Below are 27,750 nucleotides of genomic sequence, written 5' to 3' on the forward strand. Positions count from 1 at the left end.
TGCTTCCTCTTCAAATAGACAGCCAACTTTCCCCTCTTCCACCCTAAAACTCAGGCCTGTTCATTGGTCTTTGAGGGGCGACACTAGTGGCAGCCTCTGCAGGACAATAACCGCTATTGTTTAGATCAGAAGTGGGAAGCAACAAAGAACAAATACCTTGTTACTGCATTTAAGCAGGTATTTCAGGTATTTGAACTTCATTTGAACATCTAGTTTTCTCAATTTTTCCTTTACTTTAATCCCTAAATTTATCAGAAACATCCACTCTCTGTGTATTCTTCACATTTTCTAAACAGGCTTGTTACTTTAGTTTTAACGCATACAGATTTGAAATAATTTTTTATTTTGCATCATAGTGCACATTTCCAACATCAAGTCTGCTTTCAGCTAAAAATGATAAAACAATGCACAAAAAGATTACACTTTTTTGTGCTGAGCAGTGCATATCTTATATGCAAAACAGGCAAGTGGGAGACTTGACTATGGAGAAAAGGTTTGTCTATTTAATAACATGAACAAAATTATGGTTAGAACAAAGAACACTGGATCAAAGAGATGAAAAGATTAACACTTAGACCTTGCAGCCAGGTCTTTACTTAGTCATTAATTGTTAATGTTATGGAAAAACAGGGGATCTCAGTGATGAGGTTCATTGTTAAGCCTGTTCTGTCTCTGTTATAATTACAGCTCCACTAACATGCCCCCTAAATTAACTTCCCTGGTCATAGTCTACTCCTGTCGCTCCATTCATCCAAACAATCCTCAAACCTCCTCTCTTCATCATTATCACTGCACCTTCAGTTGATTCTATTGCAGTACTCAAACACAGCTCTTACCCATTGGAATAGAAGTGCCGTGGATCTTGTCTGCATAGCCGGCAAAGTATCTGAGCGTCTTTATGGTTCCTTGGAGGTCCACAAACAGGGTGGGCAGGAAGGGCTTCCCACTGTTCAGCGACTCAATAGTCTTAGGAGAAACAGGGGAGACATTTAAGAAATATGTGATATAACCTTGTGATCCTCACATAATTCCATGCTGTTCCTGCCTTTACATTGTCCCATGGGTGAAATGTGAAACTAAGATAATACTAAACTACAAATACAGACCCAAGTTACAGTCATGTTCATTTTAAGGCAAAGCAAATATATTTATATAATTTTTTTAACACATTGGCAACTTACAGTAGTTTTTACAAGGAATTTAAAAAAAAAATATTTATATGAAAATAACTAAATTAAAGCACAATGAAATTAAATACACCTATAAAACTATATAAGACAAAGAAATATTGTCATTACATCCAAGAACTTGATTAATTGTATTATTTCCATCATTATCTCTAAAGCAAAAGTTGGCCACATTAGTAGATCAATAATAAACATGTTAAATCTCAGTCTTCAGTCTATTTACTGCTAGATAGATGCTGTCCCTCTCCACCAGGTCAGCCAGTTTGGACAACAGTCGACCCCTCTCAGATGCATCCATCCTTCGCCATACGGAGCCCAAAGAAAAGGCGAGACGAGCCGCCTGCACCGCCTTATCAACATCAGCCTACAAGAAAAACAGTTTCCTTAATATTCTGTTATGGTTGGATTGAGAAGCAGAAGCTGTCAAAATAAAGTTGGATGTAACAACTCTAATTATCCTACTTTAATACATGGGTGAATCTGGACTCGCTTCCTTTATTGGGCAAATGACTATTTTTGGTAATTTCCGTATACATTATAAGACAGTGAAAGCAACAGTTACAGTGAGGACGGTGAGTCAACAATCTCAGGTCCAATGTGGTCTACAGGGTCTGTAAGGTCCACCTCTGCATGAACAGTGAATGTACCCGCTTTGTTAGGTACCATGAAGTAATGGTGCTAATGTAAGGAATGATGTTCAAAGGGATAATGTGGATGTTGGCAGGTGTCTGGATCAGCATTTATGTCATAATGTTCTAAAAGTGATGTTTTAATGTTCTAAAATACATTTTCCTTTCTCATTACATGTGTTTTTCTTGTATTTTTTATCTTTACTTCTTGGATTTTTTTTTTTTTTTTTTTGCCACATACGGGTAAGGAACCAAATATGGTAACTTCATTGACCTTGATTTTTTTTACATAACAATAACATTTTTGGAAAAATTTCATAAAAGTAATAAAGTCTTGTTATGTCCTCCAATAATACACTATGGTTGAAATTTAGAATTTCAGAGTATTTCTATTACTACCCTATAAAGGGTTAGAGTAAAATTTTTTTAGCAGGTGCATAAAACTGAGAGCTACTGAGAGGTTACCAAATCACACAGTGTGTTTACGCTGACATTTTTATTCTTAGTCTTTTAGTTTCAACATGTAAAGCGAAAGATAAAACAGGAAGAAAAATTACTGTGAAACTGACACCCTCTTTACAGTAATATCTGTCTGTTTCTTTGAATGAAGATGTTGCACAGTCTTTACCTTTTCGGCCTCCTGGACCTCACAGATCTGCTCTCCAGTAGCTGGGTTGTAAACAGGGAAGACCTTCCCACTAACAGAGTCCTGCCACTCGTTGTTGATGAAAATCTGCAGAAGAAAATGCAGTGTTTTAGTTAACAGAAACGAGGGCCTGTTTAAAACGAGTCCAATATCATGTTTTAAAATTCATTAAATGAACAAAAACTGTACTCAGCCTAGATTGATTTAAAGATACAGTTTATAAAAGTATGCAGCTTGAGGAGGAGGTAATAACTAGATTTTTCAATTTTTAAATATTTATGTTATTTTAAGTAATCATTTCATTACACAATGTTGGCTGCAGTGACATGCTTGTAGTTAGGATGTGAAAGACAAACAACCCCCAGGCAGCCGTCCCAGCACTTCCAGGGTCTTGTGTAAGGGATATGGGAGAATCTCTGGAAATCTGGACACAGATTCCTGCCTGTCCAGCATTGCTCTCTGGGGAGTGCTCCACCATCCAGACAAAGGAGTATGGGGGGGGTGTGGAAGGGCAGATAAATCCCTATCAGACACCAGACCCCCACCCACCCCCAAGCACACAGACACACGTTTCACAACATCACTGCTCGTTTACGAGATCATAAAACACGTGCCGCGCTTGGTCTCTGTGATGCGTTAAAGCAAGTCTTCCGTTAAACAACCGCCTCGGATTCCAAACAGGACATATTCAACATCTCCGACATTTTTCTTGCCAGCATCAGAAGAAAAATAATGTTTACAGAGTCTCAAAAGTGAGAATTACGTTTCTGAAGTTCTCCTTGCTGTAAACCCGATGAAAAGGGGACTGATGGAAGAAGGAAGGTGTGATATGAAATTGCAAATATCACTTCATCTAAGTTCAGTCAGAGGAAAAGTTTCCTTCTGGCTGACTTGTTTAGATCCATTAGGCAGACTACTCACACACTGTTTTTAATGGCTGTCAGTCTGTCTGATAGATAAAGTGTAAGGAGAACATCTGCTGGCACAAATCCCTCAGTGTATACATACACTCTACCGTCCTTCTACTTTAGAGGAGCTCAGATGCACAGAGAGCAAACCTGAGAGCAGGGTTCAAGTGTCCCACTGGCCTGAGCCTCCCCTGCTCTTCAACATGTTTACCTCTATAAACGTTGGCCTTTAAGTACTATTTAATTGGCTGTAAACTGTTAGCTGTGTTTACTTTCGGGCTGATATAAAATGCCAGGGAGTCTGAAAACTGTTGCAGTCACAGCAAACACATCAGCTGGCCTCCCTCCTCCTGCTCATTCCCACGGTTCACAAGCTCATAAGGGGGACTCTGCATATGAATAACTCACATGCAGACATTTAAGGTGTTCAGTATCTGTTTGTACCAACCCACAGAACCATACGTTACAGACTCAATCCTCTCCGGTGCCTTTGTACTGCCGCCCCCTCCCATCCCCATCCCCCACACACCTTCTCACACACAGATAGACACAAGCCAGAGTGGCTTCTCTCTCTCTTCCAGCTCTGTGTTCTCAGGCGCCTTCCATCAGAGGCCACCTTTAATCTGCTGCTCATTAAGAGCACTTCATAAAATTGTCAGTAACGATAAGGAGCAGAGGGCCAGCTACAAAAACAGAAAGTCCCGTAGAGCACTGAATTAGTTTTTAAATTTATGGGGGCCACTGAAGTGGGGCACCCTAAATCAGAGGAGCCCCCTGACAGCCTCAACAGTCTGAGCAAGAATGCAGACCATGGGTAGCTTTATGCATGGCGTAACCCCTCTCACAAGACGCTGCTAAAGGAGGACGGATGAAGCACGAGAACAGTGGAGCAGGCCGCCACCTAAATCATGGCCAGAAAAGGACAACTGTCAGCCGCCGTTTGGCTCGGCCCTCTCTCTGGGCTCGGACTGGTGTTAGACTTTTGTCTCGTTCCATTGAGAGACTTGATTAAGATGACAGGACCGAGTCATAAATCAACTCTCAAGGTTTCTTAAAATTGCTTTTAGGATCATTTGGAAGAGGGGCAAAGAATACAAGGATGAAAAAACAAGTGCATGGGTGCGCATTTTCAAATGACTAATAGTGTTTTCTTTCCCATTCCCTGCGGGGTCGTTACTATCACTTCACATGATGGTTTCATGTTTATAAAAATCTCCAACACTTATAACTTCTAAGAGTCGAGGGACCAAGGAGTTGATGACAAGATTTTTAAAATAAACAATTTTCTGTTGTTGCAATTAAGCAATTTAACATCCTCTTCACTCCTACGACCAAAAAATCTGCAATGAATAAAAAGGATATAATGACAGAAATGGAACGACAAATGATGCTCAGCGTATATGAGGAGGCTGGTGTGGATGAGAGTGAAGCAGAACGCATATAGGTCAAAACTTCCAAACTTCCTGCATGGGCCAGACCAGCTGCAAACATTTAGCAACTCCCATGCTTTTCTGCAAAAGCTGTCAGTGGGGATAATAAAAAGATGAGGCACGTTGTACATGTCCATGTGTTTTTTCCACAGTATATTTAAAATCAGATGCTAATTCATGTGTTGGTTAATTTATACAGAGTTTAACAGACATCTGAGCATCATCACCCATAAAAATATAATACATTTTCACAATAAGGGCAATAAATGTGAGGATATTAATTTACTTTTTCATGTTAACTAAGCTTTGCGTGATTTTTTGTGATAATTCATTCTTTAGGAGTGAACTGTAATGGGAAGTGAGAAATGCCAAAAAATACTTTCTGCAGTCAGCAAAACATCTGTTTGGCTGCTTGCTTCTCATGCTTACGGCTGAAAGAATATGTAATGGTACTCAGCTCTTGTCTTTTTTTTAAGAGTGGGAATAAGGGGGAGGGGGAGGACAGGAGGTGGGACCACTTTGGTTTGGGGGGGGCTGCAAAAGGGGTGTGAGTTTATATATGTGTGTGTTTATACACAACATGCCAAGATTCCACAGCCAGACAAATCCGAACCGGGCACCTGCAACTCTCGTCTGCTCAGGAAGTTTCATATCCTCTGCTATCACAGGACCTTTATTTCCTCTCTGTTTCTGGAAAGGTTTCAAAAGTCTTATAATTACTACTGTTACAAGTGAGTGGAGAGCATGTGAAAGTGGAGACCAGCTGGTGTTTTTTCTCCTACTTCTCTCCACATGTCTGACACCATGGAGCCTTCATGTTTTTCATTCACACACCCACAGACAATGCCACCCTGCGCTCATGGGTTTGGCAAGGGCGACCTCGCTGTCACTGACTGGCAAATGTCTTTGTCTGGTCGGTGTGTGTGGCCAAGTGGTTAGCGCTGTTCATCCCGACTCAAAAGTAATATGAGAAACATAAATGTGACATAGGACTATAATTAAAAAATCCTTTTTATTCACTTTTTCAGTTGATTCACACTAAATGCATGTCTTCCAGTAGTCAGAAACCACATCTTGTCACAAGAGTGCCAGACAGTTTAGATTTAGAGGCTTTGTCGGGCTTATATGATGCTAATTACTTAAGGCTTATTTAAAACCTGAAGGCGTTCATTTGATTTTGCAATGCCCTTTATCACTGCAACACAATCGTTTGACAACTGTTAGACAGATTCTTACTCAGCGGGCACATATTTAAGTCAGTAAATCTAAAAAGGATTCAGTTCCCAAACTTAGCCTCCATTTTCAGATACATGAGAAAAACAAAATGTCCTTCACTAAAAACGTATAAAAATTATGTTGTAGACAAAGCAGAATTTTATCTAAAATCTTGATGAACTGTGAAAAAAGTAAGGAAAGTAAAGCCTTGAATCAACAAGAAAACTGTCACCTCTTACTCTTTTTCCCCCTACTAAGCTGATGTAGGGTTTCCTGTGTTCTTATCTATTCTCTAAATTACAAAAAATGCTTAAAGAACATTGTAAGTTGTTTTACTCATGGGATTAGTGAACAAAGAGGAAGAACTTTTACAGAAATATGATGCTTTTTCACAGAAAAACAAACACTGAGAAAAGCTTCTCTGTCTCTGCTGCGTCTCATGCTCTGTGGAGAAAGAGCCTATTCATGCAGATTTATGAAGCCAAGTGTTTTTCATAATGACACCGTAAGGATTTACACGTTCCTTGTCAAGAGGGCTGCAGACTCAGGGTATGGGAAGTTAACAGGGTAACCTCCCTGTCACTGCTCTTCCTTAAACAGTGATTAAGAGACAGGGGACATGATGTTGACGTGTGTGCTAAGTTGATAATTTACACTCACTGCACAAGTAGGCATTTCACACCAATGGACATATTAATGGCGGTGCACACTTAGCCTGTCACAATCAAAGAGATGTGTTTTAGAGAGTATGTGGCCGTGTGTGTGCGAACAGGGAGATTGTGTAAGCAAAGGCAGGGAAGGGGGGAGAGAGTTCTTGCTGCGCTTGTTGTGATAAATCATTTAGTTGCACAGTATCCCCTAACTTAGGCTCTGTTTGATCTTGATCGCAGTAAGATGGTGGTTTTGAAGTGAAAAACTCCAGAACTGCAGGTCAGACTCTGGCAAGGCAGGGCCACTAACCCACACAGTGAGACAGGGTAATAATTTACACCCTGGTGGACAGCACCTAGCATCGGGGAGCCCCAAGCCTCCATCTGTACTATCTCAATCAGTGACAGATTGATGGAGCCTCTTATTCATCCAAACTGAGGAGATGTCTGTGCAAAGACTACCTTACAAATACATGGCTCTTCAGTGGACAGGTTTCTGCAGGTTCCTACGGTGAAAGTACACTAACGCCACCATGACCAAAGCAACATTTTAGATTTATAACTGTGTAACTGAGATCTCTAACTCTTATGTGTAAAAATAAACAAGGGCATCAAATTTAATTATCAAATATGGTTCTTTTTACTTATTTGCTGTGTTTTCTATGTCACCTACACAACAAAGTGCTGTGGCTTAAACTACAATACTACAAGACTGGTTAACCTTTGTAGCTCATGTTCTCACACTTCAAAATTTGCAGGAGATTTTATAATATCAAATAAGTGTCAGAACATGTGCTGACTTATAGACTAAGCAAATCAGTAGAGTTTTTACGTTCTTGTAAAATTTGTCCCACTAAGTGTCTGGTTTAACAACTCATTATCACTGAACGGTGTGAAAAACCACAAAGACTAAAAGTATCACCCCTTCAGAGTGGCAAAAGTTCCTCTGCTTTTCTTTTTTATTCATAAAACAAAGTCTGTCTTCTCCACTTCTTCCACAAGTGAAAAACACCAATAAATAGCTATCATGGCTCTCTTATTTATGGCTTCCTCCGTGTACAACCTTTAAACTGTTTCTGTCTTGTAACCCAGCTGTTGGAGCCTTCTAGTGATAGAAATGTGGGGGTAGTGGATACAGCAACTAAGACAAAGACTCGCTCCTCATGGTTTTAGCAACGAGAGAAAGGACGCGTTAAAACTACCACTTTTGCTAACAGCGATACCAACAGATTATTAAAAGATAGCAGCTATAATCAGCTTGTATTTGCAGTTGAACAGTTCATGACTCGGTGAAAAGGACAAGGGGCAAACCTTGATTGCGGCAACCCTTTTATCGCTGTAACAGACACAAACTTGTTAAGTAGTGATATTATATCAACCCTATCTGTGCCTCCAGGGCCGCTCAGGTGCAATAACTGCACTGAATGACAAAAGAATAGTCATTTTTCTTTTGCACCATCACGGTTACTTAATGGGTGAACTTTGTAAAAAGAAAAATGAACAAAAAAACCCCTTTCATCGCTTTTATACTATATAAATGTTTTAATCGTGTGAATAAAAACAATGTCAGTGTAAGTCTGCAGTGTCATCCCCATGTTCTGTAGGCCAGACAACAGAGTGGACTGTTTCCCCTGTAGTCAGTAGGGTGGAGAACAGGAACAGGGTGTGAGGAGAGCCCACGCCAGGGGTGCCCATAAATCAGGGCCCTTCTGCCCCCTATGTCCACCAAACCAACAGGGACTGGATGATCCAAATTCCTTGGGGTTAATTCACCAAGTCGCTCCCTAAATTTCCTCCTGTACACCATCTTGTCTTTAACTACACTGTGAGGGAATGGAAAGCTTACAACACAATACAGCCAATACAACATGTACCATCCTCAGTCTGCTCATAGCTCCCCTTTACGGTGACCTTTGCACTTAAAACACTGTGGTATGCGTTAACACAGAGCAATTAAAGAACTGAATGAACTTACCCCACTATCATTAATCTGTACTCTACAAAACGTGCCCTTTAATCTCACCATCATAAAAACACTGCTTCTGCAGCTAAAACACTCAACAAAACTGCACCAGTCTGCATCCTGACTGCACAGACTGGAGATGAAAATCACTGTAAACATTAAGAGGACAAAAACTGCTCTGTTATTAAACTGTTGAACTCTAAATTTACTTCAAAGTGTCCTGATGTGTGCACAATATGCAAAAAATCCATTAAAATCCTTGAGAGATGTTATCAAGCACACAGAAAAACGATTAATCTAAGAAATGTTTTCAACCAAGACTTGCAGCAGGTCAGGAGTCAAACTCAAAGCATAAAGTCTGACAATCTTTAATAAGTGAATAGGAATGAATTATGTAAGAGTATATTTATTGTGCTTAACTTATCAGACAGAGTATAGAGCTTGTGTACACTTTTGCCAGCTCTGATTTAATCCAGATGTTTTAATTAATGTCTCCCTGAAAGTAGGTTTCTTTTGTCATATTCACAAGATTTGTGTCATGACTCAACTAAAGGTCTTTGTTTGACTCAGGCTGCTTTGTCCAGCTGTTTCTGCATCCTTTTTCTCCCACCCACACACACCCAGTAGATAACTGATTGTAAGCACATCCAAAATCCACTCTGATAGCAAATCACTACTTTTTACATTTAACAATTTAGTCAAAGAACCAACTTCACATTTACTGTTATATAATAATGACACAATGTCTGATTTCGATTACTGGTAATTTTTTGGACTCAGCTGACCTGAGTGTGCTGTCACACTTTTCCTAAAATTGTTGAGACCAATGATGTCATTAAAACAAAAAGCATTAAGGCCAGGCTGAATGGATTTGTGCTGTTTTTACTACATATCAGCATTAGATAGAATTGCTTTTAGAATTGCATTTCGATAGAGGTTTGATTATGTTTTCAACCACAAAAATTCTACTGAAGTAAAATTTCAGAATTATCATGTTTAATACATATAAAATAAAAACTTTTCATGCCATATATTTTACAGTATTTCATTGCTGTAAATATATTGTAGTTAATATCCTTTAACAGGTTTAACGTGAATTTAAAAAAGGCTATTATTAGTTATTCATGTTATATCCTGAAGGCATGTAGGCGTGTTTTCAATTAAAATGCATTTAAATGCAATAAAAAAAAAACAAATATGGGAATTAGAGTAATAACTATAATCTATCCACGTAACAACTATAATGTCGTAATTCTGAAAACACACTACAATAAGCTATTTTAACTCATCGCGCCCAGTAAAAATGTTATTTTACAGCATGGTTTACAGCCTCAACCCATGTGCAAAAAATATTTACCAGCCTATTTCCATTTCACTGATCTGGTCTTCTATAAAACGGGTTAGTGAGGTCTGTACAATGACGCACTGACGTAAAATAACAAATCTAAGTCCAAACAAACAAATGCAAGGCCAAATATTTATCAGATAATAAAGTTTTTCCAACAATATTTCCACGAAAAGACATTTTTAAAATTAAATATGATTTATGAACACTCATAAGGATCAGATTTTATATTTAGTTTTTCCACATTTTATTTTCATGGATTTTGCTATGGGTTATATTTCTGCTGATCTGAAGCTGAGCTACACTGATGCACGTGGAAACAGGAAAAAAGAAAAACATCAAGACGTAAAAAAGTTGCCATCGTCAGCTTTTTTAGATGTGGCCAAAGTTTTGTTCGGGGGAAGCAAAACTTGATCGCCGCCAGTTCAGCTTTAGCTCCACGGTTTTCTAGTGAAGCCACAGCTGCTGACACACTCGTGTGCAGTTGGCTGAGTAGTTTCTGAGTTTGCAGAAGTAAAGCCAGGCTGGTCTACACTAAACACACTGACGCGTAAAGCGGAGTTTGCGCGCGCTCGGCTGCGGTGCGTGGAGTGGAACAGACCTTCGTGTACTTGATCTCCGGGTTGGGCACCGGTGATGGCATCAGCTGGAGGGATGCCATGAGAGCAGCGGGGTCGCTCTTCACCTCTCCTGGGATCTCGATCTTGCTGGAAGTCATCACGGCCGTGGCTCCGCTGGTCCGCTGCGCTCCTGGGGTTTTTTGAGCAGATTTCTGATTAGGACTTTGGGTTCCTTCCTGGGTTTATAGCCAGGTGTCAGCCGCGGTTCATTTTCATTGGGCAAAGAAAAGGGCTGTCCTTTAGAAAATTAAATTCACGCATTTACATAAACGACATCGGCCATGCCTGTTAAGGAGGAGAAACACATCCACCCCACCCACCTCACTCCCGGTACACTCACTTTCCACTGCTTTCACTCATCAACAGCTGACGTTTTTCCACTGTAATTCCGAGTTTTCCACTGACAAACACACTAATACGTGTAAGTACATTGTCTAAGCATGTGTCACCAAATGCATTTGGCACTAATGATTTTCTGACTCAAGGATAAAAATAACTCTTTCACCCTGGCACTCATAAGTATCCAATGGCCTCCAGTTGTTTGTTTATTCAGATTACATTACATACAATCATTTCTGAAAACCTCACACACTGTGATCCATCATTTTGCAGCCGAACCTCACATTCCATGAAGGCGTAAAAACAGTTTTCCTCAGCTCACCTCTGCTCTATTTGTCTCCCTTTGCTCTAAGATGTTATGTAAATGTGAGCAGGGGGATTGCTGCTACTTGCTGGGGTGTTGTTGGCAGAGATTTGTCCTGCAGGTGATAATTCCTTCCAGCGCCTCCTTTAAACCTCCCAATAAACATCCACCAATTAGCTGTGAGTCTCAGAAAACTACAGGAATTAAAGCAAACCCACGCCTGTATTAACACTTCCACACACTGCATATCCTCACACATTCATGAGCTCTGTCAGGTAAGGGCCAGCCAGCTTTAGTGACAAACTCAGAAGTGTGTATTATTCTGTGGATTCCAGTTTAAGAGAAATGTAAGAAAAATAAAGGAGATTAAATGAGAGAAAAGCCAGTTCTCTATGGTCAATGGGGTCAATATTAGTTTTAATGCAGGCTCAGGCCTATTGATATCCTTAGAAATAATCTTGTCAAGCATCACCCAGCGGAACGGCCTTCAGAATGTTAGTTTTCATAATCGGAGGCTCTTGACAGGACAAAGGAGTGTGGAGACAGATGTAGGCCCATAATTTGCAAATCCCCGGAGGATGCTTTTTCTCCATCAGCACATCAGGCTTTTTTCACAGCATGGGCGACACTCTGTAAGTGTCTGTTTCACATCAAAGAGGACGGGCCTGAAACGGTGACATTGATTAATGCATTGAAAACATCCCATCCTCAGCCTGTCGCCTCACCTTTTCACAAAGCCCAGTGAACGGAAGATAAGACGGACATACCGGGAGACGCACAAACAAGCTTCAGCCGCCGCCTCAAATGTATTCATGGAGCTCCCTCTGTTGGATGAACCGCTCCACGGATGATCCACTGTCACGCTCGCCCTCCCACATCCTCAGGACACTTCACCAAAAATGGAAAAGAAGTAGTAAAATTCAAATATCACTGAAAATGTGATCAAAAATAATAAGCATTAGTGGATCAGAATAGGTTTGTCCAAATTAAAGTTAAGAAATGTATATTTTTTTATTATTTTCAGTGGTACACGTGGCCACATTAAGCAGTTATTTTGTCCTTACTTCACATCAATAAACATGATGACGCAGAAACTTTATTAAGCGAAGGATAATATATTTTCATATGCTCTGAAATATTTCCTCAGTGAAAATGATATTTACCCCCCTAGACCAACACCATCAACTGATTTAAAATATTTGATAAGTTTTCAGTCTAATCATATCAATATATTGAAATAATGCAAAATGCAATTTCTCAGCTTTTCATCGTCATCATCATCATCATCATCAGATATGACCCATTTGGACATCTGGTCATCTGCAACATTGATTCATCAATATGACAGTTGTAGGCACTTGTTTTTAAGTTCAATCTTATATTTTGTTGATCAAGTGATTTTTTTTCCCTTCATTTTCTCTGTATTGATATATTAGCCTTTGAATTTACTCTGAGCATTTATGAATATCTACATGATCAGTAAATGAAATATAGGAATATACCTGATTTTCACCGAAAAATGCAAAACGTAGAGGATAATATTATAATAAATGTTGATAAATCACTAAAGAAAGGTTAAATTTAAAGAAAATTTCTTTTGGAAGTTGACACAAGCATATTTGTAAGTCTATATCATGTAGTCTTTGTTGATTTGATAAATTCATTTGGCAAAGTAAGTTGTTACATCCCCAGTTTTATTATATTATTAAATCATTAATATAGCATTGTATTGTATTATAAGTATTGAATTATAAAAATATAATCTATGACTTTGTATAGTTTCAGTCTTAAATTATTTAGTAATATTTTGAGGTAAAGAATTTTTTTAAAAAGTGACAATACATCAGTACAAGCTGATAAAATAATTTCTATCAAGATTCAAGATTTTTTTTTCTCCATTTGTGCACAAACAGTCCAGTTACAAAAGGATTCTTGTACAAGGCTCTCACGGAGACAAATAAAAATAAAAAGTTAAAACCCAAAGGGGAAAAAGAAAACAAACAGTCTTAAAAAGAAAGTGCTTGAAAACACAGTACAAAAATAATAAAAAATGAAATGGAAAAATGCAATAAAATAATAAATAATAATGAATGCATCCAATAGTCTAACCTGAAAGTCAATTATAATGTGAGTTTTTAAAGAATATTAATGCATTGTCCGTACAAGGTTTTTTTTTTTTTTTTTTTTTTTTTTTTTTTTTCTCCATATTAGCAAAAATAGTCAGCAAATACAAATTAGTCTGCAGGATACTGAGTGACACCTACTTCTACATACTATTAAGTTAGTCTAACTTTGCTTAAAGAATATATATATAAATATTTTTTAACATACATTACATGCAGTTTTGTTTAGTTTATCTCCTGTTTTTACCGTGCATTGTGCGTATGCCTGCTAAATATTTGTTGGATTTGCAGCCCAATTTGTGGTGTTTTTGTTGCCTATTATGTAAGAATTTCCAAATATACAAGCAATGTTTTGGGCCACTGTGAGGTCTGGCTGGCCACAGTGTGATGATGTGAAACCCACGGTGCCATTGTAATCCAAGTGGACCCCTTGTGGCTGTGGAGGGAACATGTGCAGCAGAGGCTTAACGTGCCGTGGGCTGTGGGAGGCGGCAACCTGCATCGACAATTACAGACACTCACTCCGAGTTGTTAGCTGTTTGTTCTGCTCGGAGGAAGACATCAAGCACCCAGAGAAAAAATGGAAAGTGAGAGCAAGAGAAAAATGAAGGAGAAATTTGGCCTGAGGCGGGACATCTTTAAGGAGTTCCTGGCGGAGTTTCTGGGGATATTTGTCCTAATAGTGAGTACCTCCCTCTGCACCTGTCATCCAGCTTAAACAGCCGCTTTAGAGCTTTGGACCAGTATGCTAATAAGGTGTCAGACTGAGTCTCCAGGGACTCTGACTGCTGTCCCTTACATGTCTCATAGACGTCTGTATTAACTGATATGATGCTCTGACTTCCTCTGGGATGTACTCATCTATAATTTGCTCCTGACAGACTGACTATAGACATTATAACAACATGTGACTGAAGCCAGACTGTTGTGTTCACTCCAAATGCATCTGAAATATCTAATCATTATAAGAACAAGTCTTCCTTCTGAGATGAACCTGAGTGTTTGTTCATTTTTGCTGCACAGATAAGTGGTGTTTACACTGTTTTCTTGTCATTCCTTGAAAAAGTTGCATCCTTTTCATGTGCTTCTATACTCACCTCCACCTGTCAACCTCCAGCTCCACCTGTCACCTCTCCAAGTCCAGTTTAATGACTGCGATGTCACATCAGAGGAGGGATGCAGCTTCCACCAAAGCCCTCTTTAGTTTTGGATGACTGCTCTCAAAACCTTGTGTTTGAATTACTTCTGCCTTTTACCTAATAAGTAGGGGATTAATTATTTTCCCATCCACGAGTTGGACAAATTGTCTGTGGCAGTCGGAGGCTGTTGTTGGACAAGAGGGCTAGTGTTAATGGTGGGTATAATTGGAATAATTAAAAACAATGAGCCTTTCTACCTCCACCCTTTGTGTTTTTGTTCTTGTCTGTGTCCCAGCTCTTTGGATGTGGTTCAGTGGCCCAGACAGTGCTGAGTAAAGGGGCTCTCGGGGAGCCCTTGACCATCCACATTGGTTTCACTCTGGGAGTCATGATGGCTGTCTACATGGCAGGGGGAGTGTCAGGTAAAAATAGTTCACACTTCAGCTTCATCCTCCTCACAACTCAGTTCGATCCTGCATGAATGTTTACACAAATGCAGCCGATGAAGGCTTTTTTTCTGCTCTCTGTGGTTTTTAATAAAAAGAAAATGAATCAAACAGAAATAGAATGAAAGGCACAGAAAACAAAGGTCATCCACCACTGTTTGAGATGTGGTTCACACACTGAAAAGCAGAGCAACACCTTCATCAGGTTACTCAGTGTTATCTACAGGGGTTGGACAAAATAATGACCTTCACCTCAAGATGATAATGCCCCAATCCATACAGCTAGAATTGTTAAAGAATGGCATGAGGAACATTCTAATGAAGTTGAGCATCTCGTATGGCCGGCACAGTCCCCAGACCTCAACATTATTGAGCATTTATGGTCACTTTTAGAGATTCAAGTAAGACGTCCATTTCCACCGCCATCGTCTCTAAAAGAGTTGGAGGGTATTCTAACTGAAGAATGGCTTAAAATTCCTTTGGAAACAATTCACAAGTTGTATGAATCAATACCTCGGAGAATTGAGGCTGTAATTGCCGCAAAAGGCGGACCTACACCATATTGAATTAAATTTTGTTGATTTTTTAAGGTGTTTCCATTATTTTGTTCAACCCCTGTACATCTACAAAGCATCAAACACAAATATTTCTGCTGAGGAAACTGTCGTGCTGCCATCATCCTGGACCACTGAATTTGCCTGCTGGACTGAATTTTATTTGCACTGACACACAAACCAGTTTAATACTTACAGTGTTACATAATGGAGAACATCAACTGGAAGTCAGGCAATAAAGACAGATCCCACAGCAGACACTAAAGCGTGAAATAAGTGCTATTCCGTGATGCGTTTTGCATAAAAATGGGGTGTTTTTGTAGCAATGGAGGTGTTGTGTCCTCATTTCCAAATGGGTTTTTGTCAGGTGCATTCCTTAAGGATTAGCAGAAGAGGAGCCCACTGTGCTTTGCCGGTAACGACAGGGATAAGAAGGAAACGTGAAAATGTCACAGTACTTTACATGAGCTAAAATGGTGAGTGTCCATTAATCAGTAATCAAAAGATTCATTATATCAAGGTCTGTTTATGTGCAGGCCGCATGAGCTGACTTCCGTCACTCTTGGGAACAGAAAAATCACCCCATAAATCAAGAGGTTGCATTAATATAGTAGCATGTGATGGTAGATAATCACATTTAATGAGCTAATAGTCCAAATAAAAGTCCACCTAAAGTAGACTTTGCATTTATAACTAAGTGTTAGGTTTAGGGTTGTACAAATATACACTGTTGCCCATAAAGTTGGAATAATTTTTTTTTTTTCCTTTTCTCATGAAATGATTGTGACACTAATTTATTCTTGATAGATAAAGTGTATCTGAAACTCAGTATGTAATCATTGAACCTGGTCAAAGGTGATTACTGATGAATATAAATAGGAATAAACAGAGGAATATGTCTGAAAACAAAATGATTCCAACTTTATGGGCAACAGTATATTTGACTATAGCAATATTGCGAACATTATAGTATCTATTCTAAATAATACTGCATCAATTTCCATAATTACTATTTTGAATGTAAAAAAAACAATGTGTCAGTCAGGTCATTTTGTGTTTAAATCCTGACTGATACGTAAATGCAAAAGCAGGTCCCACTTTTTAATACATAAAAAATGCCCTTCTTAAATCACAATTAATCTTAACCCTTGAATTCACAGATTCTTTGCAAAGTTTGCTGCTTTATTACACATTTTAATACAAAATTGATTTGCAGAACCAGAATGTGTTTCTGAAATGTATGAACCTATTCCATTGAAAATCTAAGGATAGAAACCGGGGAAACCAGCTTTTTCCTCGCCACAGTATCTTGTTCGGGATGGCTGTTCTCATTCGGACTCATTTACAGGGCTGCTTGTGTTACATGTTTAATGACCGGGGAAGTGTTGTAAAGCTTCAGAGGAATAGTAGGGAAGCCTGAGGACAGGGAGGTTAATATATGGAGAACTTTTGCTGCATGAATGGGCCATTGAGCCCCAGGGTCCACAGCGCAGTGGGAAGCTTCTGTCCAACGACATCTCTGAAGATGATCATAGGTATTGGACTAATGAGCTTTACTGGGGCATGGGTCTCCAGAGAGGAGGGGGTCAGGTGTGACAAGCCTGGCTTTCTAGGCTTCCCTTCCAGAGCAGCCCCATAAGAGATTAAAACACAATTGTTTTCACTTTGTTGTTTCAGATTTTAGATGACAGTGTACCGTAAGTGTGACACATCATGGTCACTCTAATGACCTGCAGTTTACATGTGCCTTAAGCAGATTCAGGCAGATTATGTCAGATGCAATTCAGCCAGGCAGGTCTGGCTGGCTGTCGTGGTCAGTGTTTGTGAACAGGATGGGGAGATTAACAATGGGCGCATGGCTGATACCCCCAGTGGTGTTACCACAGCGAGGTCAAAGCCAAGATCCCAGAGTGTTAAATAAATGACCCCACACTCCAGTAACATTTGGCTGGAATGTGTTTAAACATGCCTCTTTGGGACAATGTAGGGTATGGGAAAACAGGCCGTCTCTGAAGGCACACAATCCCCCTGCCCTGTTTCTAAAAAATATCTCCTGAAGTTTGAGTAAATATTTGGAACAGTCTGTCATTAATTCAAACTCAACCTTATCCTGTTAAAGATGGCACAAGGGAAATTCAGTGAGATAGAAGCTTTATTTCCTCGATTTATGCTTGTTTTTCTTTTTTTTTTTTTTTTGTTACCGTAAGATAAAAAACAATTTAAATAAATGATGATATTATCATGGGTTTGATGGATTTGATTGGATTTGATGACCCTTTAAAACCCATGTGGGTTGCTTAACTACACATCTGGTTCCATAGCTGTACACATTCATCAATACTCCTTACTGTTAAATCTATATCACACAACCAATATTACATGTGTGTGTATATATGTATATGCTTACATCCACACTGAAGCTTTGTGTGCATGCATAGGTGTATATATGTATGTATGTATATGTGTATATTCTGTAATGAACATCCTATTTATTCAACTGTATATTCAACTGCACATTCAATATTTAATTTAACCACCTTATTTGCACTAGTTGTACATAACTGCACTCATCTGTACATATTACTTACCTGTACATATGATATTTAACTGTATTATACTGCACTTCTGCTGTTTTGCACTTCTGATTGGATGCTAACTGCATTTCGTTACCCTGTATTCTGAGTAATGACAATAAAGTTGAATCTAATCTAATCTAATCTAAAAGCAATGTGTACCAGTTAAGTGTGAGTCATTACATTTTTAGTCAGTTTATTACTTTTTAAAATAATTTCTATGTTACTTTAGTGCATTTCATCCAAATATTTTTCAGCTCATATAGTTTGTGCATTGCTGCAGGAGGCCATGTGAACCCTGCTGTCTCTCTTGCAATGGTGATCCTGGGAAAACTCCCTCTGAAGAAGTTCCCGGTGTATGTGGCAGCTCAGTTCCTCGGGGCTTTTGCTGGATCATGTGCTGTCTACGGGTTGTATTATGGTGGGTACAAATGCAGTGACATGTTTTAAAAAGAAAAGTACATAAAATCGGAACTTTACTGATCTTTAGTTTTTGTGTTTTTTTCCCTGACACAGATGCTTTGATGGATTTCACCAATGGAGAACTTGTTGTTACTGGTGCAAATGCCACAGCCAACATATTTGCATCATATCCCGCCAAACATCTGTCAGTCCTCAATGGATTTGTCGACCAGGTAGAGATAAAATATGATCTCAACTAGCCATGTGAAAAAAATTAGGCCTTATGAGTAATTTCCATTGAATATAGAATATAACATATAATGTGATAAACACTGTCCAGTGAGTCTCAGTACATGAAGTAAGTTGAGCACAAGATCACGTGAACATTTAATGCAGTTACAGCATAAATATGAAGCATAAATAGACATGTGGGTTGCTTATTGAAGTATGAACATTTGTGCTGTGAGGCTAAGAATAACTGCCATCTGCTCTGGATGCATATGATGTAACATGTATGTCAGTTTGTATGTTTATCCGGATGTTAAAAGCCCAGAACACAGTGTATTCATATTAGTTATAGAGACTGCACTTGTCATTAAAACATACACATATGTGCTTGTCAGTCAACACACAACATCAAACACATTAATACAGGACTTTTGTTATTTCCTACCTTTAATTTAGAGGGTTTGATCAGTGCCTTTATAGGAGCAAATTAGGTTATGAAACAATTAAATAGAGAATTTCCTCCAAATTTTTTTTTTTTTTTTCAAAAAATGTAGGAAAAAAAAAAATAGAGGGCAATTAATTGCACTCTGGTAAGGTTTCTTAATGTGTAGCCATTTGGGGTTATAGTTTAAAGCTACACTAGAACCAGGGGAAAGTTGAAGCCCCCATAATAAGCTTAAATAAAATGGCATAGGTCAAAGGTCACCCACAGCCAACGACACAAACAAAAACATCCTCTAAAAGACAACAAAACTCAGTCTGTCACTGAATCATCCCCATCCCTGTCATTATTCACCCCTTTAGTTTTATTTTCTTTTGCAGCTCAATGATCAGAACATCATACTCAAGCTTTGTATCATTTTCAACCATTTTTATGATGTTTTTGTTTTCAAGGTAATTGCGACTGGCATGTTGGTCCTTTGCATCCTGGCCATCACAGACAGGAAGAATATCGGCGCTCCAAAAGGCATGGAGCCTCTGTGCGTCGGCCTCGCCATCTTGGCCATTGGAGTGTCCATGGGTCTGAACTGCGGTTATCCCATCAATCCTGCTAGAGACCTCGGCCCTCGGTTCTTCACTGCTGTTGCTGGTTGGGGAATGGAAGTATTCAGGTAAATCCCATCAATGACAGAGCACATATCTGGAGCTGTTCTTGGTTTTATATTGGAAAGATTCATGAAAAAGTAAAAGGGGCTTTTCTGAGTGCCTGAGAGCTCCATTATCTGGTTCTTCTCTCACATTCACCAGTGTCTGAGATGGAGTTGATGTGTGAAGTGGGTTTAACCATGCGCTGCTCTTTCTCAGCCCACATGCAGAGCAGTGTTTGTAGCTCTATCTCTGCTCTCTTCACAATCTGAATTAATATTTCAAAGACGTGGATGTCGTTTCCTGCCTTTATGAAAAAAGGCCAGTGGAAATGAAGCAAATGGTGAGACATTCTATGCACATAAATATGAAATATTCAGTGCTTCATTACAGGAATGGCTCAGTCTTCTGTCCTTATTATCCTCCAGCCATCGCTGCAGTTTGTTTTAGTGTATGTACAGTAATACACCTCTAACAGTAAGATCTAACAGGCTTTGGTTGGTGTTTACTGATAAAATACAACACTTACTCAGTAAATTATTATTCTGATTCTTACATTCAAGTGGCTAATACTAATACTGGATGTTAGGGGTGGTCAATATGGCAAAAAGGATAAAAGGTTTCATATATGCCAACATATCAGTAATTATCACAATATATAGCATGTTATTATTTCATTCAAGTGTGATTTTTAAACTTAAGTGAAAGATGAAGCAAGTAGATGATTTAAAATTAAGTGTATATTGCAAAAAAAAACAATGATAACATCATAAAAGACATAAAATGACAAAAAAACGAAAGACAAAACAAGATAAAAACAGATCAAGACGATTAAAAAATGTATCAAGACACATCTGTAGTCTCTGATTTTATGATTCAGTATTCACTTTGTTTGAATTGTATCAAATCAAGAACTATTTAAAATATGACAAAGTCTTCTTTAAAACCCCAATAAGATGTCAAAAGTTTAGAAGAAGAACCTTCAAAACAGTTATATTAATAAAATGTTTGTGCAACATCAAAATATGAGTAACATTAAGTAAAACTTAAGTTAAGAAGTTAAAGACCCCCTTTGTTGTCTGACATGTAAACACTACATTTTTACTACCTTTAGTTTCTGTGCTTCACAAGTTGCCTTTCCACTGAACATCTGTGCAAAACTTTACCGATATTTATCAAATGCCAAAAAAACAGAAGTGCATAATGTCTTTTTTTCCATTAATCACAAATGTGATGATTTGTTTATTTATTATGGCGAGATGTCAGGAGAAGTCATTCCATAAGCATGGCAACGAACATAAATATCTGTTGTTTTGAATCTAGAATGCTCCTTACCCCTCTATCCCGTACCAAATTCAAAAATGATTGGGTTTCCTCGTGTGTCCTCACACACCGTGACATGTTTGTTTTAAAACTCTTCTTCTTGGCTTATTGTAATGTCCATCAACATCCATTTTTTTCTAGTTGTGCAAAAAAGTCTTTCCATTGCAGTTTTGCGTGACACACCAATTTTCGTTGCACCAGAAAAACCACCTCTAGCAAGCACCCAAACTTTTCAGCAAAAAATGAGAGTTTGGGCGAAATTGTTGTTTTTCCATTAGGCAAATTTTTATGAACAAGTTATATTCGTGCAATTTGAGGGTCAATGGAAAAGTGACTACAGATTAAAACTACAAATGTCTCCACTCTTGAGTGTAAATGTTTTTTTCAATAGTTTTCCATGTATTTATTCCGTTTTAAGTGCTGTCATATAAGCAACTTACACATGTTTCATTCAGCTCTGTCTTTAGTAGCATGCTAACATCAGTATTTAACATAACTATTTATTTCCAAATCATATTTGTTTATTAAGAACCATTTATTCATCAGGTTTAAAGTTCTCATATTTCAGTGAGAAATACCCACACATGCCCAAATTCCACATCATTGCCATCCTGGTATCACCTGAGTAAATACTGTCTATCTTACAAACAGAAGAGGGAACAAGGTACATCCTTGTTTCACTTCACTTTGGACTTTGTCAAGAGTAAATAAAGTGTCTTACTGATATATATGAAGTAAATGACAGTAGCTGTATTTATGTGCCAGGAGTTTAGTGAAAATATAGTCACTGATCCGCCATAAAATATTGTTACTTAACATTTAATTCACAGTAAAGTGGTCGAATCCTCCTCCTTTTCACTCTAACTGATGTGTTGTTTAGTTTGTGACTCATTCGTTCTTCTTGTGCCAGTTCAGAGGTTTTTTTGCCCCTGAAAAGACAAACATATGTCACAAGTTGTGCCCTACAAAATCCAAAGTGGTGAGCATTTCTCACTCAACGCTGGCACATTTCCACTTAGGAGCTTTGTAATTAAGGAGCCATTTCTGCCAGAGTAGGCTCCTAGCTCCCAGAGTTTTCCAGGTCATGATTATCTCCTCAGAGTGTGTTTTCAATGTAACAGGGTTGAGTTTCTGATTCTGTTTGTGCTTTTATTCTTGGTTTGCCATCAACCATACCTTGGCCTTTTCTTTTTCACCCTTGACCCTGGACGTGGATGTCAATGCTAATTCCACCAAAAGAATCAAATGAAGAAAAAACGTCAGACAGACAAATGTGAGGCTATGATGAAAGCAGACATGAGTGTTATTTAATCTTATGTTATGTCAGAAACCATCATATAAAGTGTTTGGATACTTTTTGTCTCCATAAACAGCTGTAAAATTCAGAAGATGGTTCATCAGTTTATGCATTTAAAAAGATGACTTTAATGCATATATAAGCCCTTGGTACTACCAGCTTTATATCATGCATAAATTCTGTGCTAAATCTCACATAAGCTTTAACATATGTGACATGAACAGCTACTAACCCCGTGCAGTCCATTAAAGAGTTGATCTAGTGTGAAGGCTGGTTCTTGGCTCCATGCACTGTTCATGTCAATGTGACCCACTGTGTGTCTGTCTTCTGCCTGATCATCTTAACTGTGGTCATAGATTAACGTCTGTAATCCAGCCACTACCTTCTCTGATCTACTTTCTGAATGCTAACAGGAGAGAAAGATGACAGTCAGACACTTGTTTACGTTCAAGATTGTATATTGGCTCAGTTCCATGAAGACCTTTCACCTAAAGACTGATCAGTAGGATGCTCATTTCCCTCTGGATCAGTAAAGTCTGTCTGAGGTCAGACAGAGTGACAATGAGGACACATGTAGGTCTGACACACACAGCTACTTAAGACTCAGCTGTAATCTGGGATAACTGCGTATAACTTTACTCAGGTAGGATAATGGTAACATAAACATACACACTGGAGAGGCAGTATACTGTTGTTTTGTTTTTCTCACCATTTCTTTAAACGTATTTTATTCCATAAATCTGGAGAATTCCAAAATTAGAGATAAAGATATACAATATGTACTTTGTGGGTGCCCTTCATCTAATATACACTGTTGCCCATAAAATTCGAATAAAATATTTATGCCTGTTCTCATGACATGATTGTGACAATGTGGTTTATTCTTGATAGATCAAGTGTAACTGGAGCTCAGTTTGTAATCATTGCCCCAGGTCAAAGGTCATTACTGATGAGTATAAATAGGAATAAAAGAAGGAATGTTTCTGAAAACAAACTTATTCCAACTCTGTAAATAAGAGTGTATATCGTCACATGATCATTTCAGCTACAACTATGAATCATACATTTCTCTAAAAGCATCAAGTGACTTGACCTTGTCTTTAATACTGTAGAGGGTGAACGAAAGTCAAACAAAGTTAGATAATTTAATATTGTAGTGCCAATGCTTAGTTATCTGGCGCTATCACACTGCTGACTTAAAGGAGACAGAGTAAAAGGTTTTAATTTGTTTTTAGATGTGTCCACCACAAATCTATAATAAATTTTCTCCATCCGCATGATGTTTGAAGTGTAATATCTCAGGAATGATGGAATGGCTGAAGGATGAACTAAATCTTTTTGGCTCATCCATGGCCTTTGATTTAGGCTACGTTCAGACTGCAGGCAAATGTGGCCCAAATCCATTTTTTTGCCCCTATGTGACCTGTATCTGATCTGTTAAAGACAGTTTGAACAGCACAAATCTGACCCAGGCCACACCCATATGTGGTCCTAAATCCAATACATATCTAATATTTTGCAATGCGACTTCAGTCTGAATGGCCAGGTCGCATTTATTCGACCTTAACGTCACTGAAATGCGACAAATGTCACAATTCTGCATCCCAGGATGAGGAGCGGCAGGAAAACATATTTACTTCCGTAAACACAGTGCATGCCTGCATGGTCACGTATTATGTCAGGACCTCTTTTGCGCATGCGGGCCACTTCAGGGTTGCATTCAGTTCATACTCAAAACTGATAGAAGTCACATTTAATGTGTAATATGAATGAGCACACAAAAAATTGGATTTCACCAAAAAAATCTGAATTGTGCTTTAAGACCCGCTGTCTGAACGTAGCCTTAATGTTGTTAAAGGTCAAAGGTCAAGGATATTTTGAACCCGCCTCCCCTTTCAATAATTGCAATATCTCAGGAACATGGTGAGTGTATTAGTTTAAATATGACACAAATATTCACTAGGACTTGGAAAATCAAAAGGGTCCATGAAAAAAACTAAATGAATAAAATAAATTTGATGAAAATTAAACAAGTAAGTAAAAGAAGATGTTGAATGTTGCATTATAGAACAGGTACGGGGGGTTTAAAGATAATGTTGAACTTCGAAAAACACTCAAGACAAATACACACAGCCTTTTCAGAGCGCCTGAAATACACCATTTAGAAAGCTGTATCTTTGTGATTACACAAATAAATGTCACCTCCCTCAGGCTATACACACACTAATACAATCTCTGTCCACATGAATGCTTTATCAACGTTTCAGAAATAATGTCTGAACATCGTACCACATCTGAAACATATGACTAGGAGGCTCATAATACCAATGGATGTGAGAATTGTCTCAAATTGCTTAAATTACAGGTTTCCCATGGTAAATGTAATCAGTAGTAGGATGTTAACATGTACAATAGAACTGCAGAACAGCTGCTGGCAGATACAGCCAGACAGTATCAGCTGTAATCCAGTACTCATGGTGGATTAACAATGGATGGTCAAGTGCCAGGGCATCTACATGGTGGTGTCCATGGCACTGACAGGAAAGGTGAACCAACAGTCACTGAAATGTGGCTGAGAGCCAGGTGTATATACGAAGTATTTTGAGCTGATCTTAGAATACATGTCCAAGAGATGTGTGGGATTTACAATACCAAACCGAACATCCACCAACTACCAAAAGCATCTACTGATCTAAAATGTTTAATACCTGTTGATCCATAATCCTATCAATACATGTAAATATTTGGGATAAAATGCAGTTCTTTTCATGGTCATCAGATATGACCCATTTGGACGTCCAGAGGCTCCGTAGTGAGTGTGGAAACACTGTCATCTTCTACAACATTGATTCACCAATAAAGAGTTTTAATAAATGACAAAGGATGGAGACACTGGTTTATATGTTCAGTTTTGAATATTTTTCGGAAAGAGTAACTTTTTCTTCAGTTTCCTCTGTTTCTGATGTAATAACCCTCAACTTTAATCTGATCTCTTATGAACATCTAAATGATCAGAAAATTAAATATAGGAAAATAACAGATTTTCTACCCAAAAAATGCAAAACAAGGAGGAGAAAATTATAATCAGTGGTGATAAATTACTTCAGAAAGTTTAAATATAGAGAAAAAATCACATGGAAACTGCCACAAAAGTAACACTGGGTCTTTATGGGTTAAATAGAGCAATTCAATCAGTCCACTTAAAGACTGTTTCGTGCCACCTGCACTATCAAACTTGTCCTTTACAGTTATTTGGTGAATTTGTGGTTCTGTGTAAACTGAAATTAATTTTTATTTTTTTTTCCCCAAACGGTTTAATCCTCAAAGGGGTCGTGGGGGGCCTGGAGTCTATCCCAGCTACAGCCCAGCCAGTTGCAGGACTGACATATACAAACAAACAACCATTCACCTTCACATTTACACTTACTCACAATTTAGGAGGAAATAGAAAACCCACTCAGACAGAGAAAGAACATGCAAACTCCACACAGAAAAGACCCCCCACTGCACCCCCATGCTGCCCCTGTAATCAGTACTTCAGAATAAATATACAAGATATGTCAAATACAAATTCTGCAACTGTAAAACAATGTTAAGACACTTGTCCTTCACTACTTGATGAATCCCACATCTGTCTTATTTGCCTCCAGTTCATACTCTACATTTGTGGTCTGTTTCTCCATCGTAACAGAAGCCCCTCCCTTTAACTTGATGTAATTCCAGTCAACCAGAAGTTTACATTTTAAGACAGGATGCTTTATTGTTGTTACACAGAGCTGGTGGCTGCTGGTGGTGGATCCCCGTGGCAGGACCGATGGTGGGTGGAGCAGTTGGAGCCGGCGTTTACTTTCTGGTCATTGACTTGCACCATCCTGAGCCTGAAAAGCAGGAGGAGAACAATATTCAGGACAAATATGAAATGGTGACTATGAGCTAAAATATAGAACAAGAAAAGCAAAGCAGAGCAACAAATCTGTTGCTGTTTGAAAGTAGAAGTCTTTTATACACTAAAGTAACAGTTTACAGTAAGGAGTCTGTTTTAAACACTTAAGGTTTATGTTGTAATAACAGGCATGAATCTGAATATGCAACGCCACTGTTATTTATAAAATATGCATGAATGTTTTATGAAGCCTTTGACACAATTTTTATAGAAGGTTAAATCGATCTATTGCTGTCTAATGCTTACAAATTACATTTCATCCATTCATCATAACCCTATATTCTGTTTTAACTCATTACCCTACTTCTGTATTATTTCATGTGTTATTGATTATAAGTGTAATAATCTCATGTCATTAGAACAATTATTTGCCAAGTTCCTATGAAGCTTTTTTTTCTTTTTACTGTTAACCTACAACTTTATATTTATTTAGCACTTCAGAAACAGCTGTTGGACCTTTGTCCAAATGTATAAATGTACTCATTACTAATATTTTAAACCAGTGTGTCACGATATGGTATGAAATAATGTGCTTTGTGGAGTGACTTCCTTATTTTATTTCACTTCATCCTTTGCATGGAAATACACTCACATGACTGATTGTTTTACCTTGTTTTGTTATGTAAATTTCTTTAAGTATACAATCTCAAAGGATATAATGATTTTAAAATTTTCATTCCTCCCCATAAATTGTCTACCGTATCAACTGACAAGCCATAACTGATTAGAAAATGTGATAAAACACATATCTTAGGGGAAGATTTCTGTTTTCAAGAAATATATACTGCTGACACTGATATTTCAAAAAAAAAAATTGCTTGAAAACTGTGAAGTGAGAGTGTATAACACTGGTATTTTTTCTTATATAGTTTGTCATTTGCATAGAGATACATTTATTTGTTTTAGAATAATATGCATGACAGAATGGATGCATATCGTATGATGCTGATATATGTTTCTTAATACTTGTGATATTATTGCAGTACACTGAATGTCGTTTTACATGAGCGCAGAAGTTAAGCAGGCTCTTACACAAGGCATTTGGCAAAGTGACAATCACCTTTTTATGTGAGGGAAGTTTTCTGGTTTTGCTCTGCTTTGGGGAGCATCGTCTGCTCGTTTTTCTGTCGATGGCTAATTTGCAGTGAAGTGGTTTATACTTTTATTCTTATTGTCCTACACTTTGGTGTCTTTTGTTCTTATTGCTTATTTTGAGCTGATTTTACTCCTATCATTATTCTCTGAAGTACTTTCTGTTTGGTTTTCTTTTACACCTTTCAGTGTATCCTATTGTAATATGGAATAAAGTTTGCTGAAGTGATTTTTATTTACACTTGTCGTGGCACTTTCTTTAACCCTTACTTGTATGCATTTTATTCTGTTCATGCATATGGTATGAA

At 38.2% G+C, this 27,750-nt stretch overlaps 2 protein-coding genes across 4 annotated transcripts in view; one reads left to right on the top strand and one right to left on the bottom strand.

The window, feature by feature from the left end:
- The window catches only part of aldh1a2 (aldehyde dehydrogenase 1 family, member A2), a 27,092-nt gene extending 12,305 nt beyond the window's left edge, over positions 1–14,787 (bottom strand). Inside the window, exons 1-6 of one of the 3 annotated variants that reach the window (XM_030123327.1) lie at positions 14,457–14,787; positions 12,004–12,124; positions 10,575–10,728; positions 2,445–2,549; positions 1,411–1,551; positions 837–966 (exon numbers count right to left, since the gene is read on the bottom strand). In XM_030123327.1, the coding sequence (XP_029979187.1) occupies positions 837–966; positions 1,411–1,551; positions 2,445–2,549; positions 10,575–10,728; positions 12,004–12,050 (577 nt within the window). In that variant the 5' untranslated portion in view covers positions 12,051–12,124; positions 14,457–14,787. Of the gene's footprint in view, positions 1–836; positions 967–1,410; positions 1,552–2,444; positions 2,550–10,574; positions 10,729–12,003; positions 12,125–13,705; positions 13,791–14,456 lie in introns of those variants that run through there. The other 2 variants (XM_030123319.1, XM_030123330.1) reach the window with 2 other exon arrangements.
- On the top strand, positions 13,823–27,681 carry aqp9b (aquaporin 9b). The gene is made up of 6 exons (XM_030123352.1): positions 13,823–14,041; positions 14,794–14,920; positions 18,355–18,492; positions 18,588–18,706; positions 19,596–19,813; positions 26,182–27,681. The coding sequence occupies exons 1-6, from the start codon at positions 13,940–13,942 to the stop codon at positions 26,342–26,344; spliced, it is 867 nt and encodes a 288-aa protein (XP_029979212.1). The 5' UTR covers positions 13,823–13,939; the 3' UTR covers positions 26,345–27,681.
- Positions 27,682–27,750: the final 69 nt, after the last annotated feature.

This window comes from Sphaeramia orbicularis, chromosome 3, assembly GCF_902148855.1.
Source record: "Sphaeramia orbicularis chromosome 3, fSphaOr1.1, whole genome shotgun sequence".
NCBI classification, from domain to species: domain Eukaryota; kingdom Metazoa; phylum Chordata; class Actinopteri; order Kurtiformes; family Apogonidae; genus Sphaeramia; species Sphaeramia orbicularis.

Bases quoted from the DNA above. Each gene is read 5' to 3' on its own strand.
- aqp9b (XM_030123352.1), top strand. From the start codon at position 13,940: ATGGAAAGTGAGAGCAAGAGAAAAATGAAGGAGAAATTTGGCCTGAGG. The intron at 14,042-14,793 runs GTGAGTACCTCC...TCTGTGTCCCAG, and splicing joins TGGGGATATTTGTCCTAATA to CTCTTTGGATGTGGTTCAGT. The intron at 19,814-26,181 runs GTAAATCCCATC...GTTGTTACACAG, and splicing joins TGGGGAATGGAAGTATTCAG to AGCTGGTGGCTGCTGGTGGT.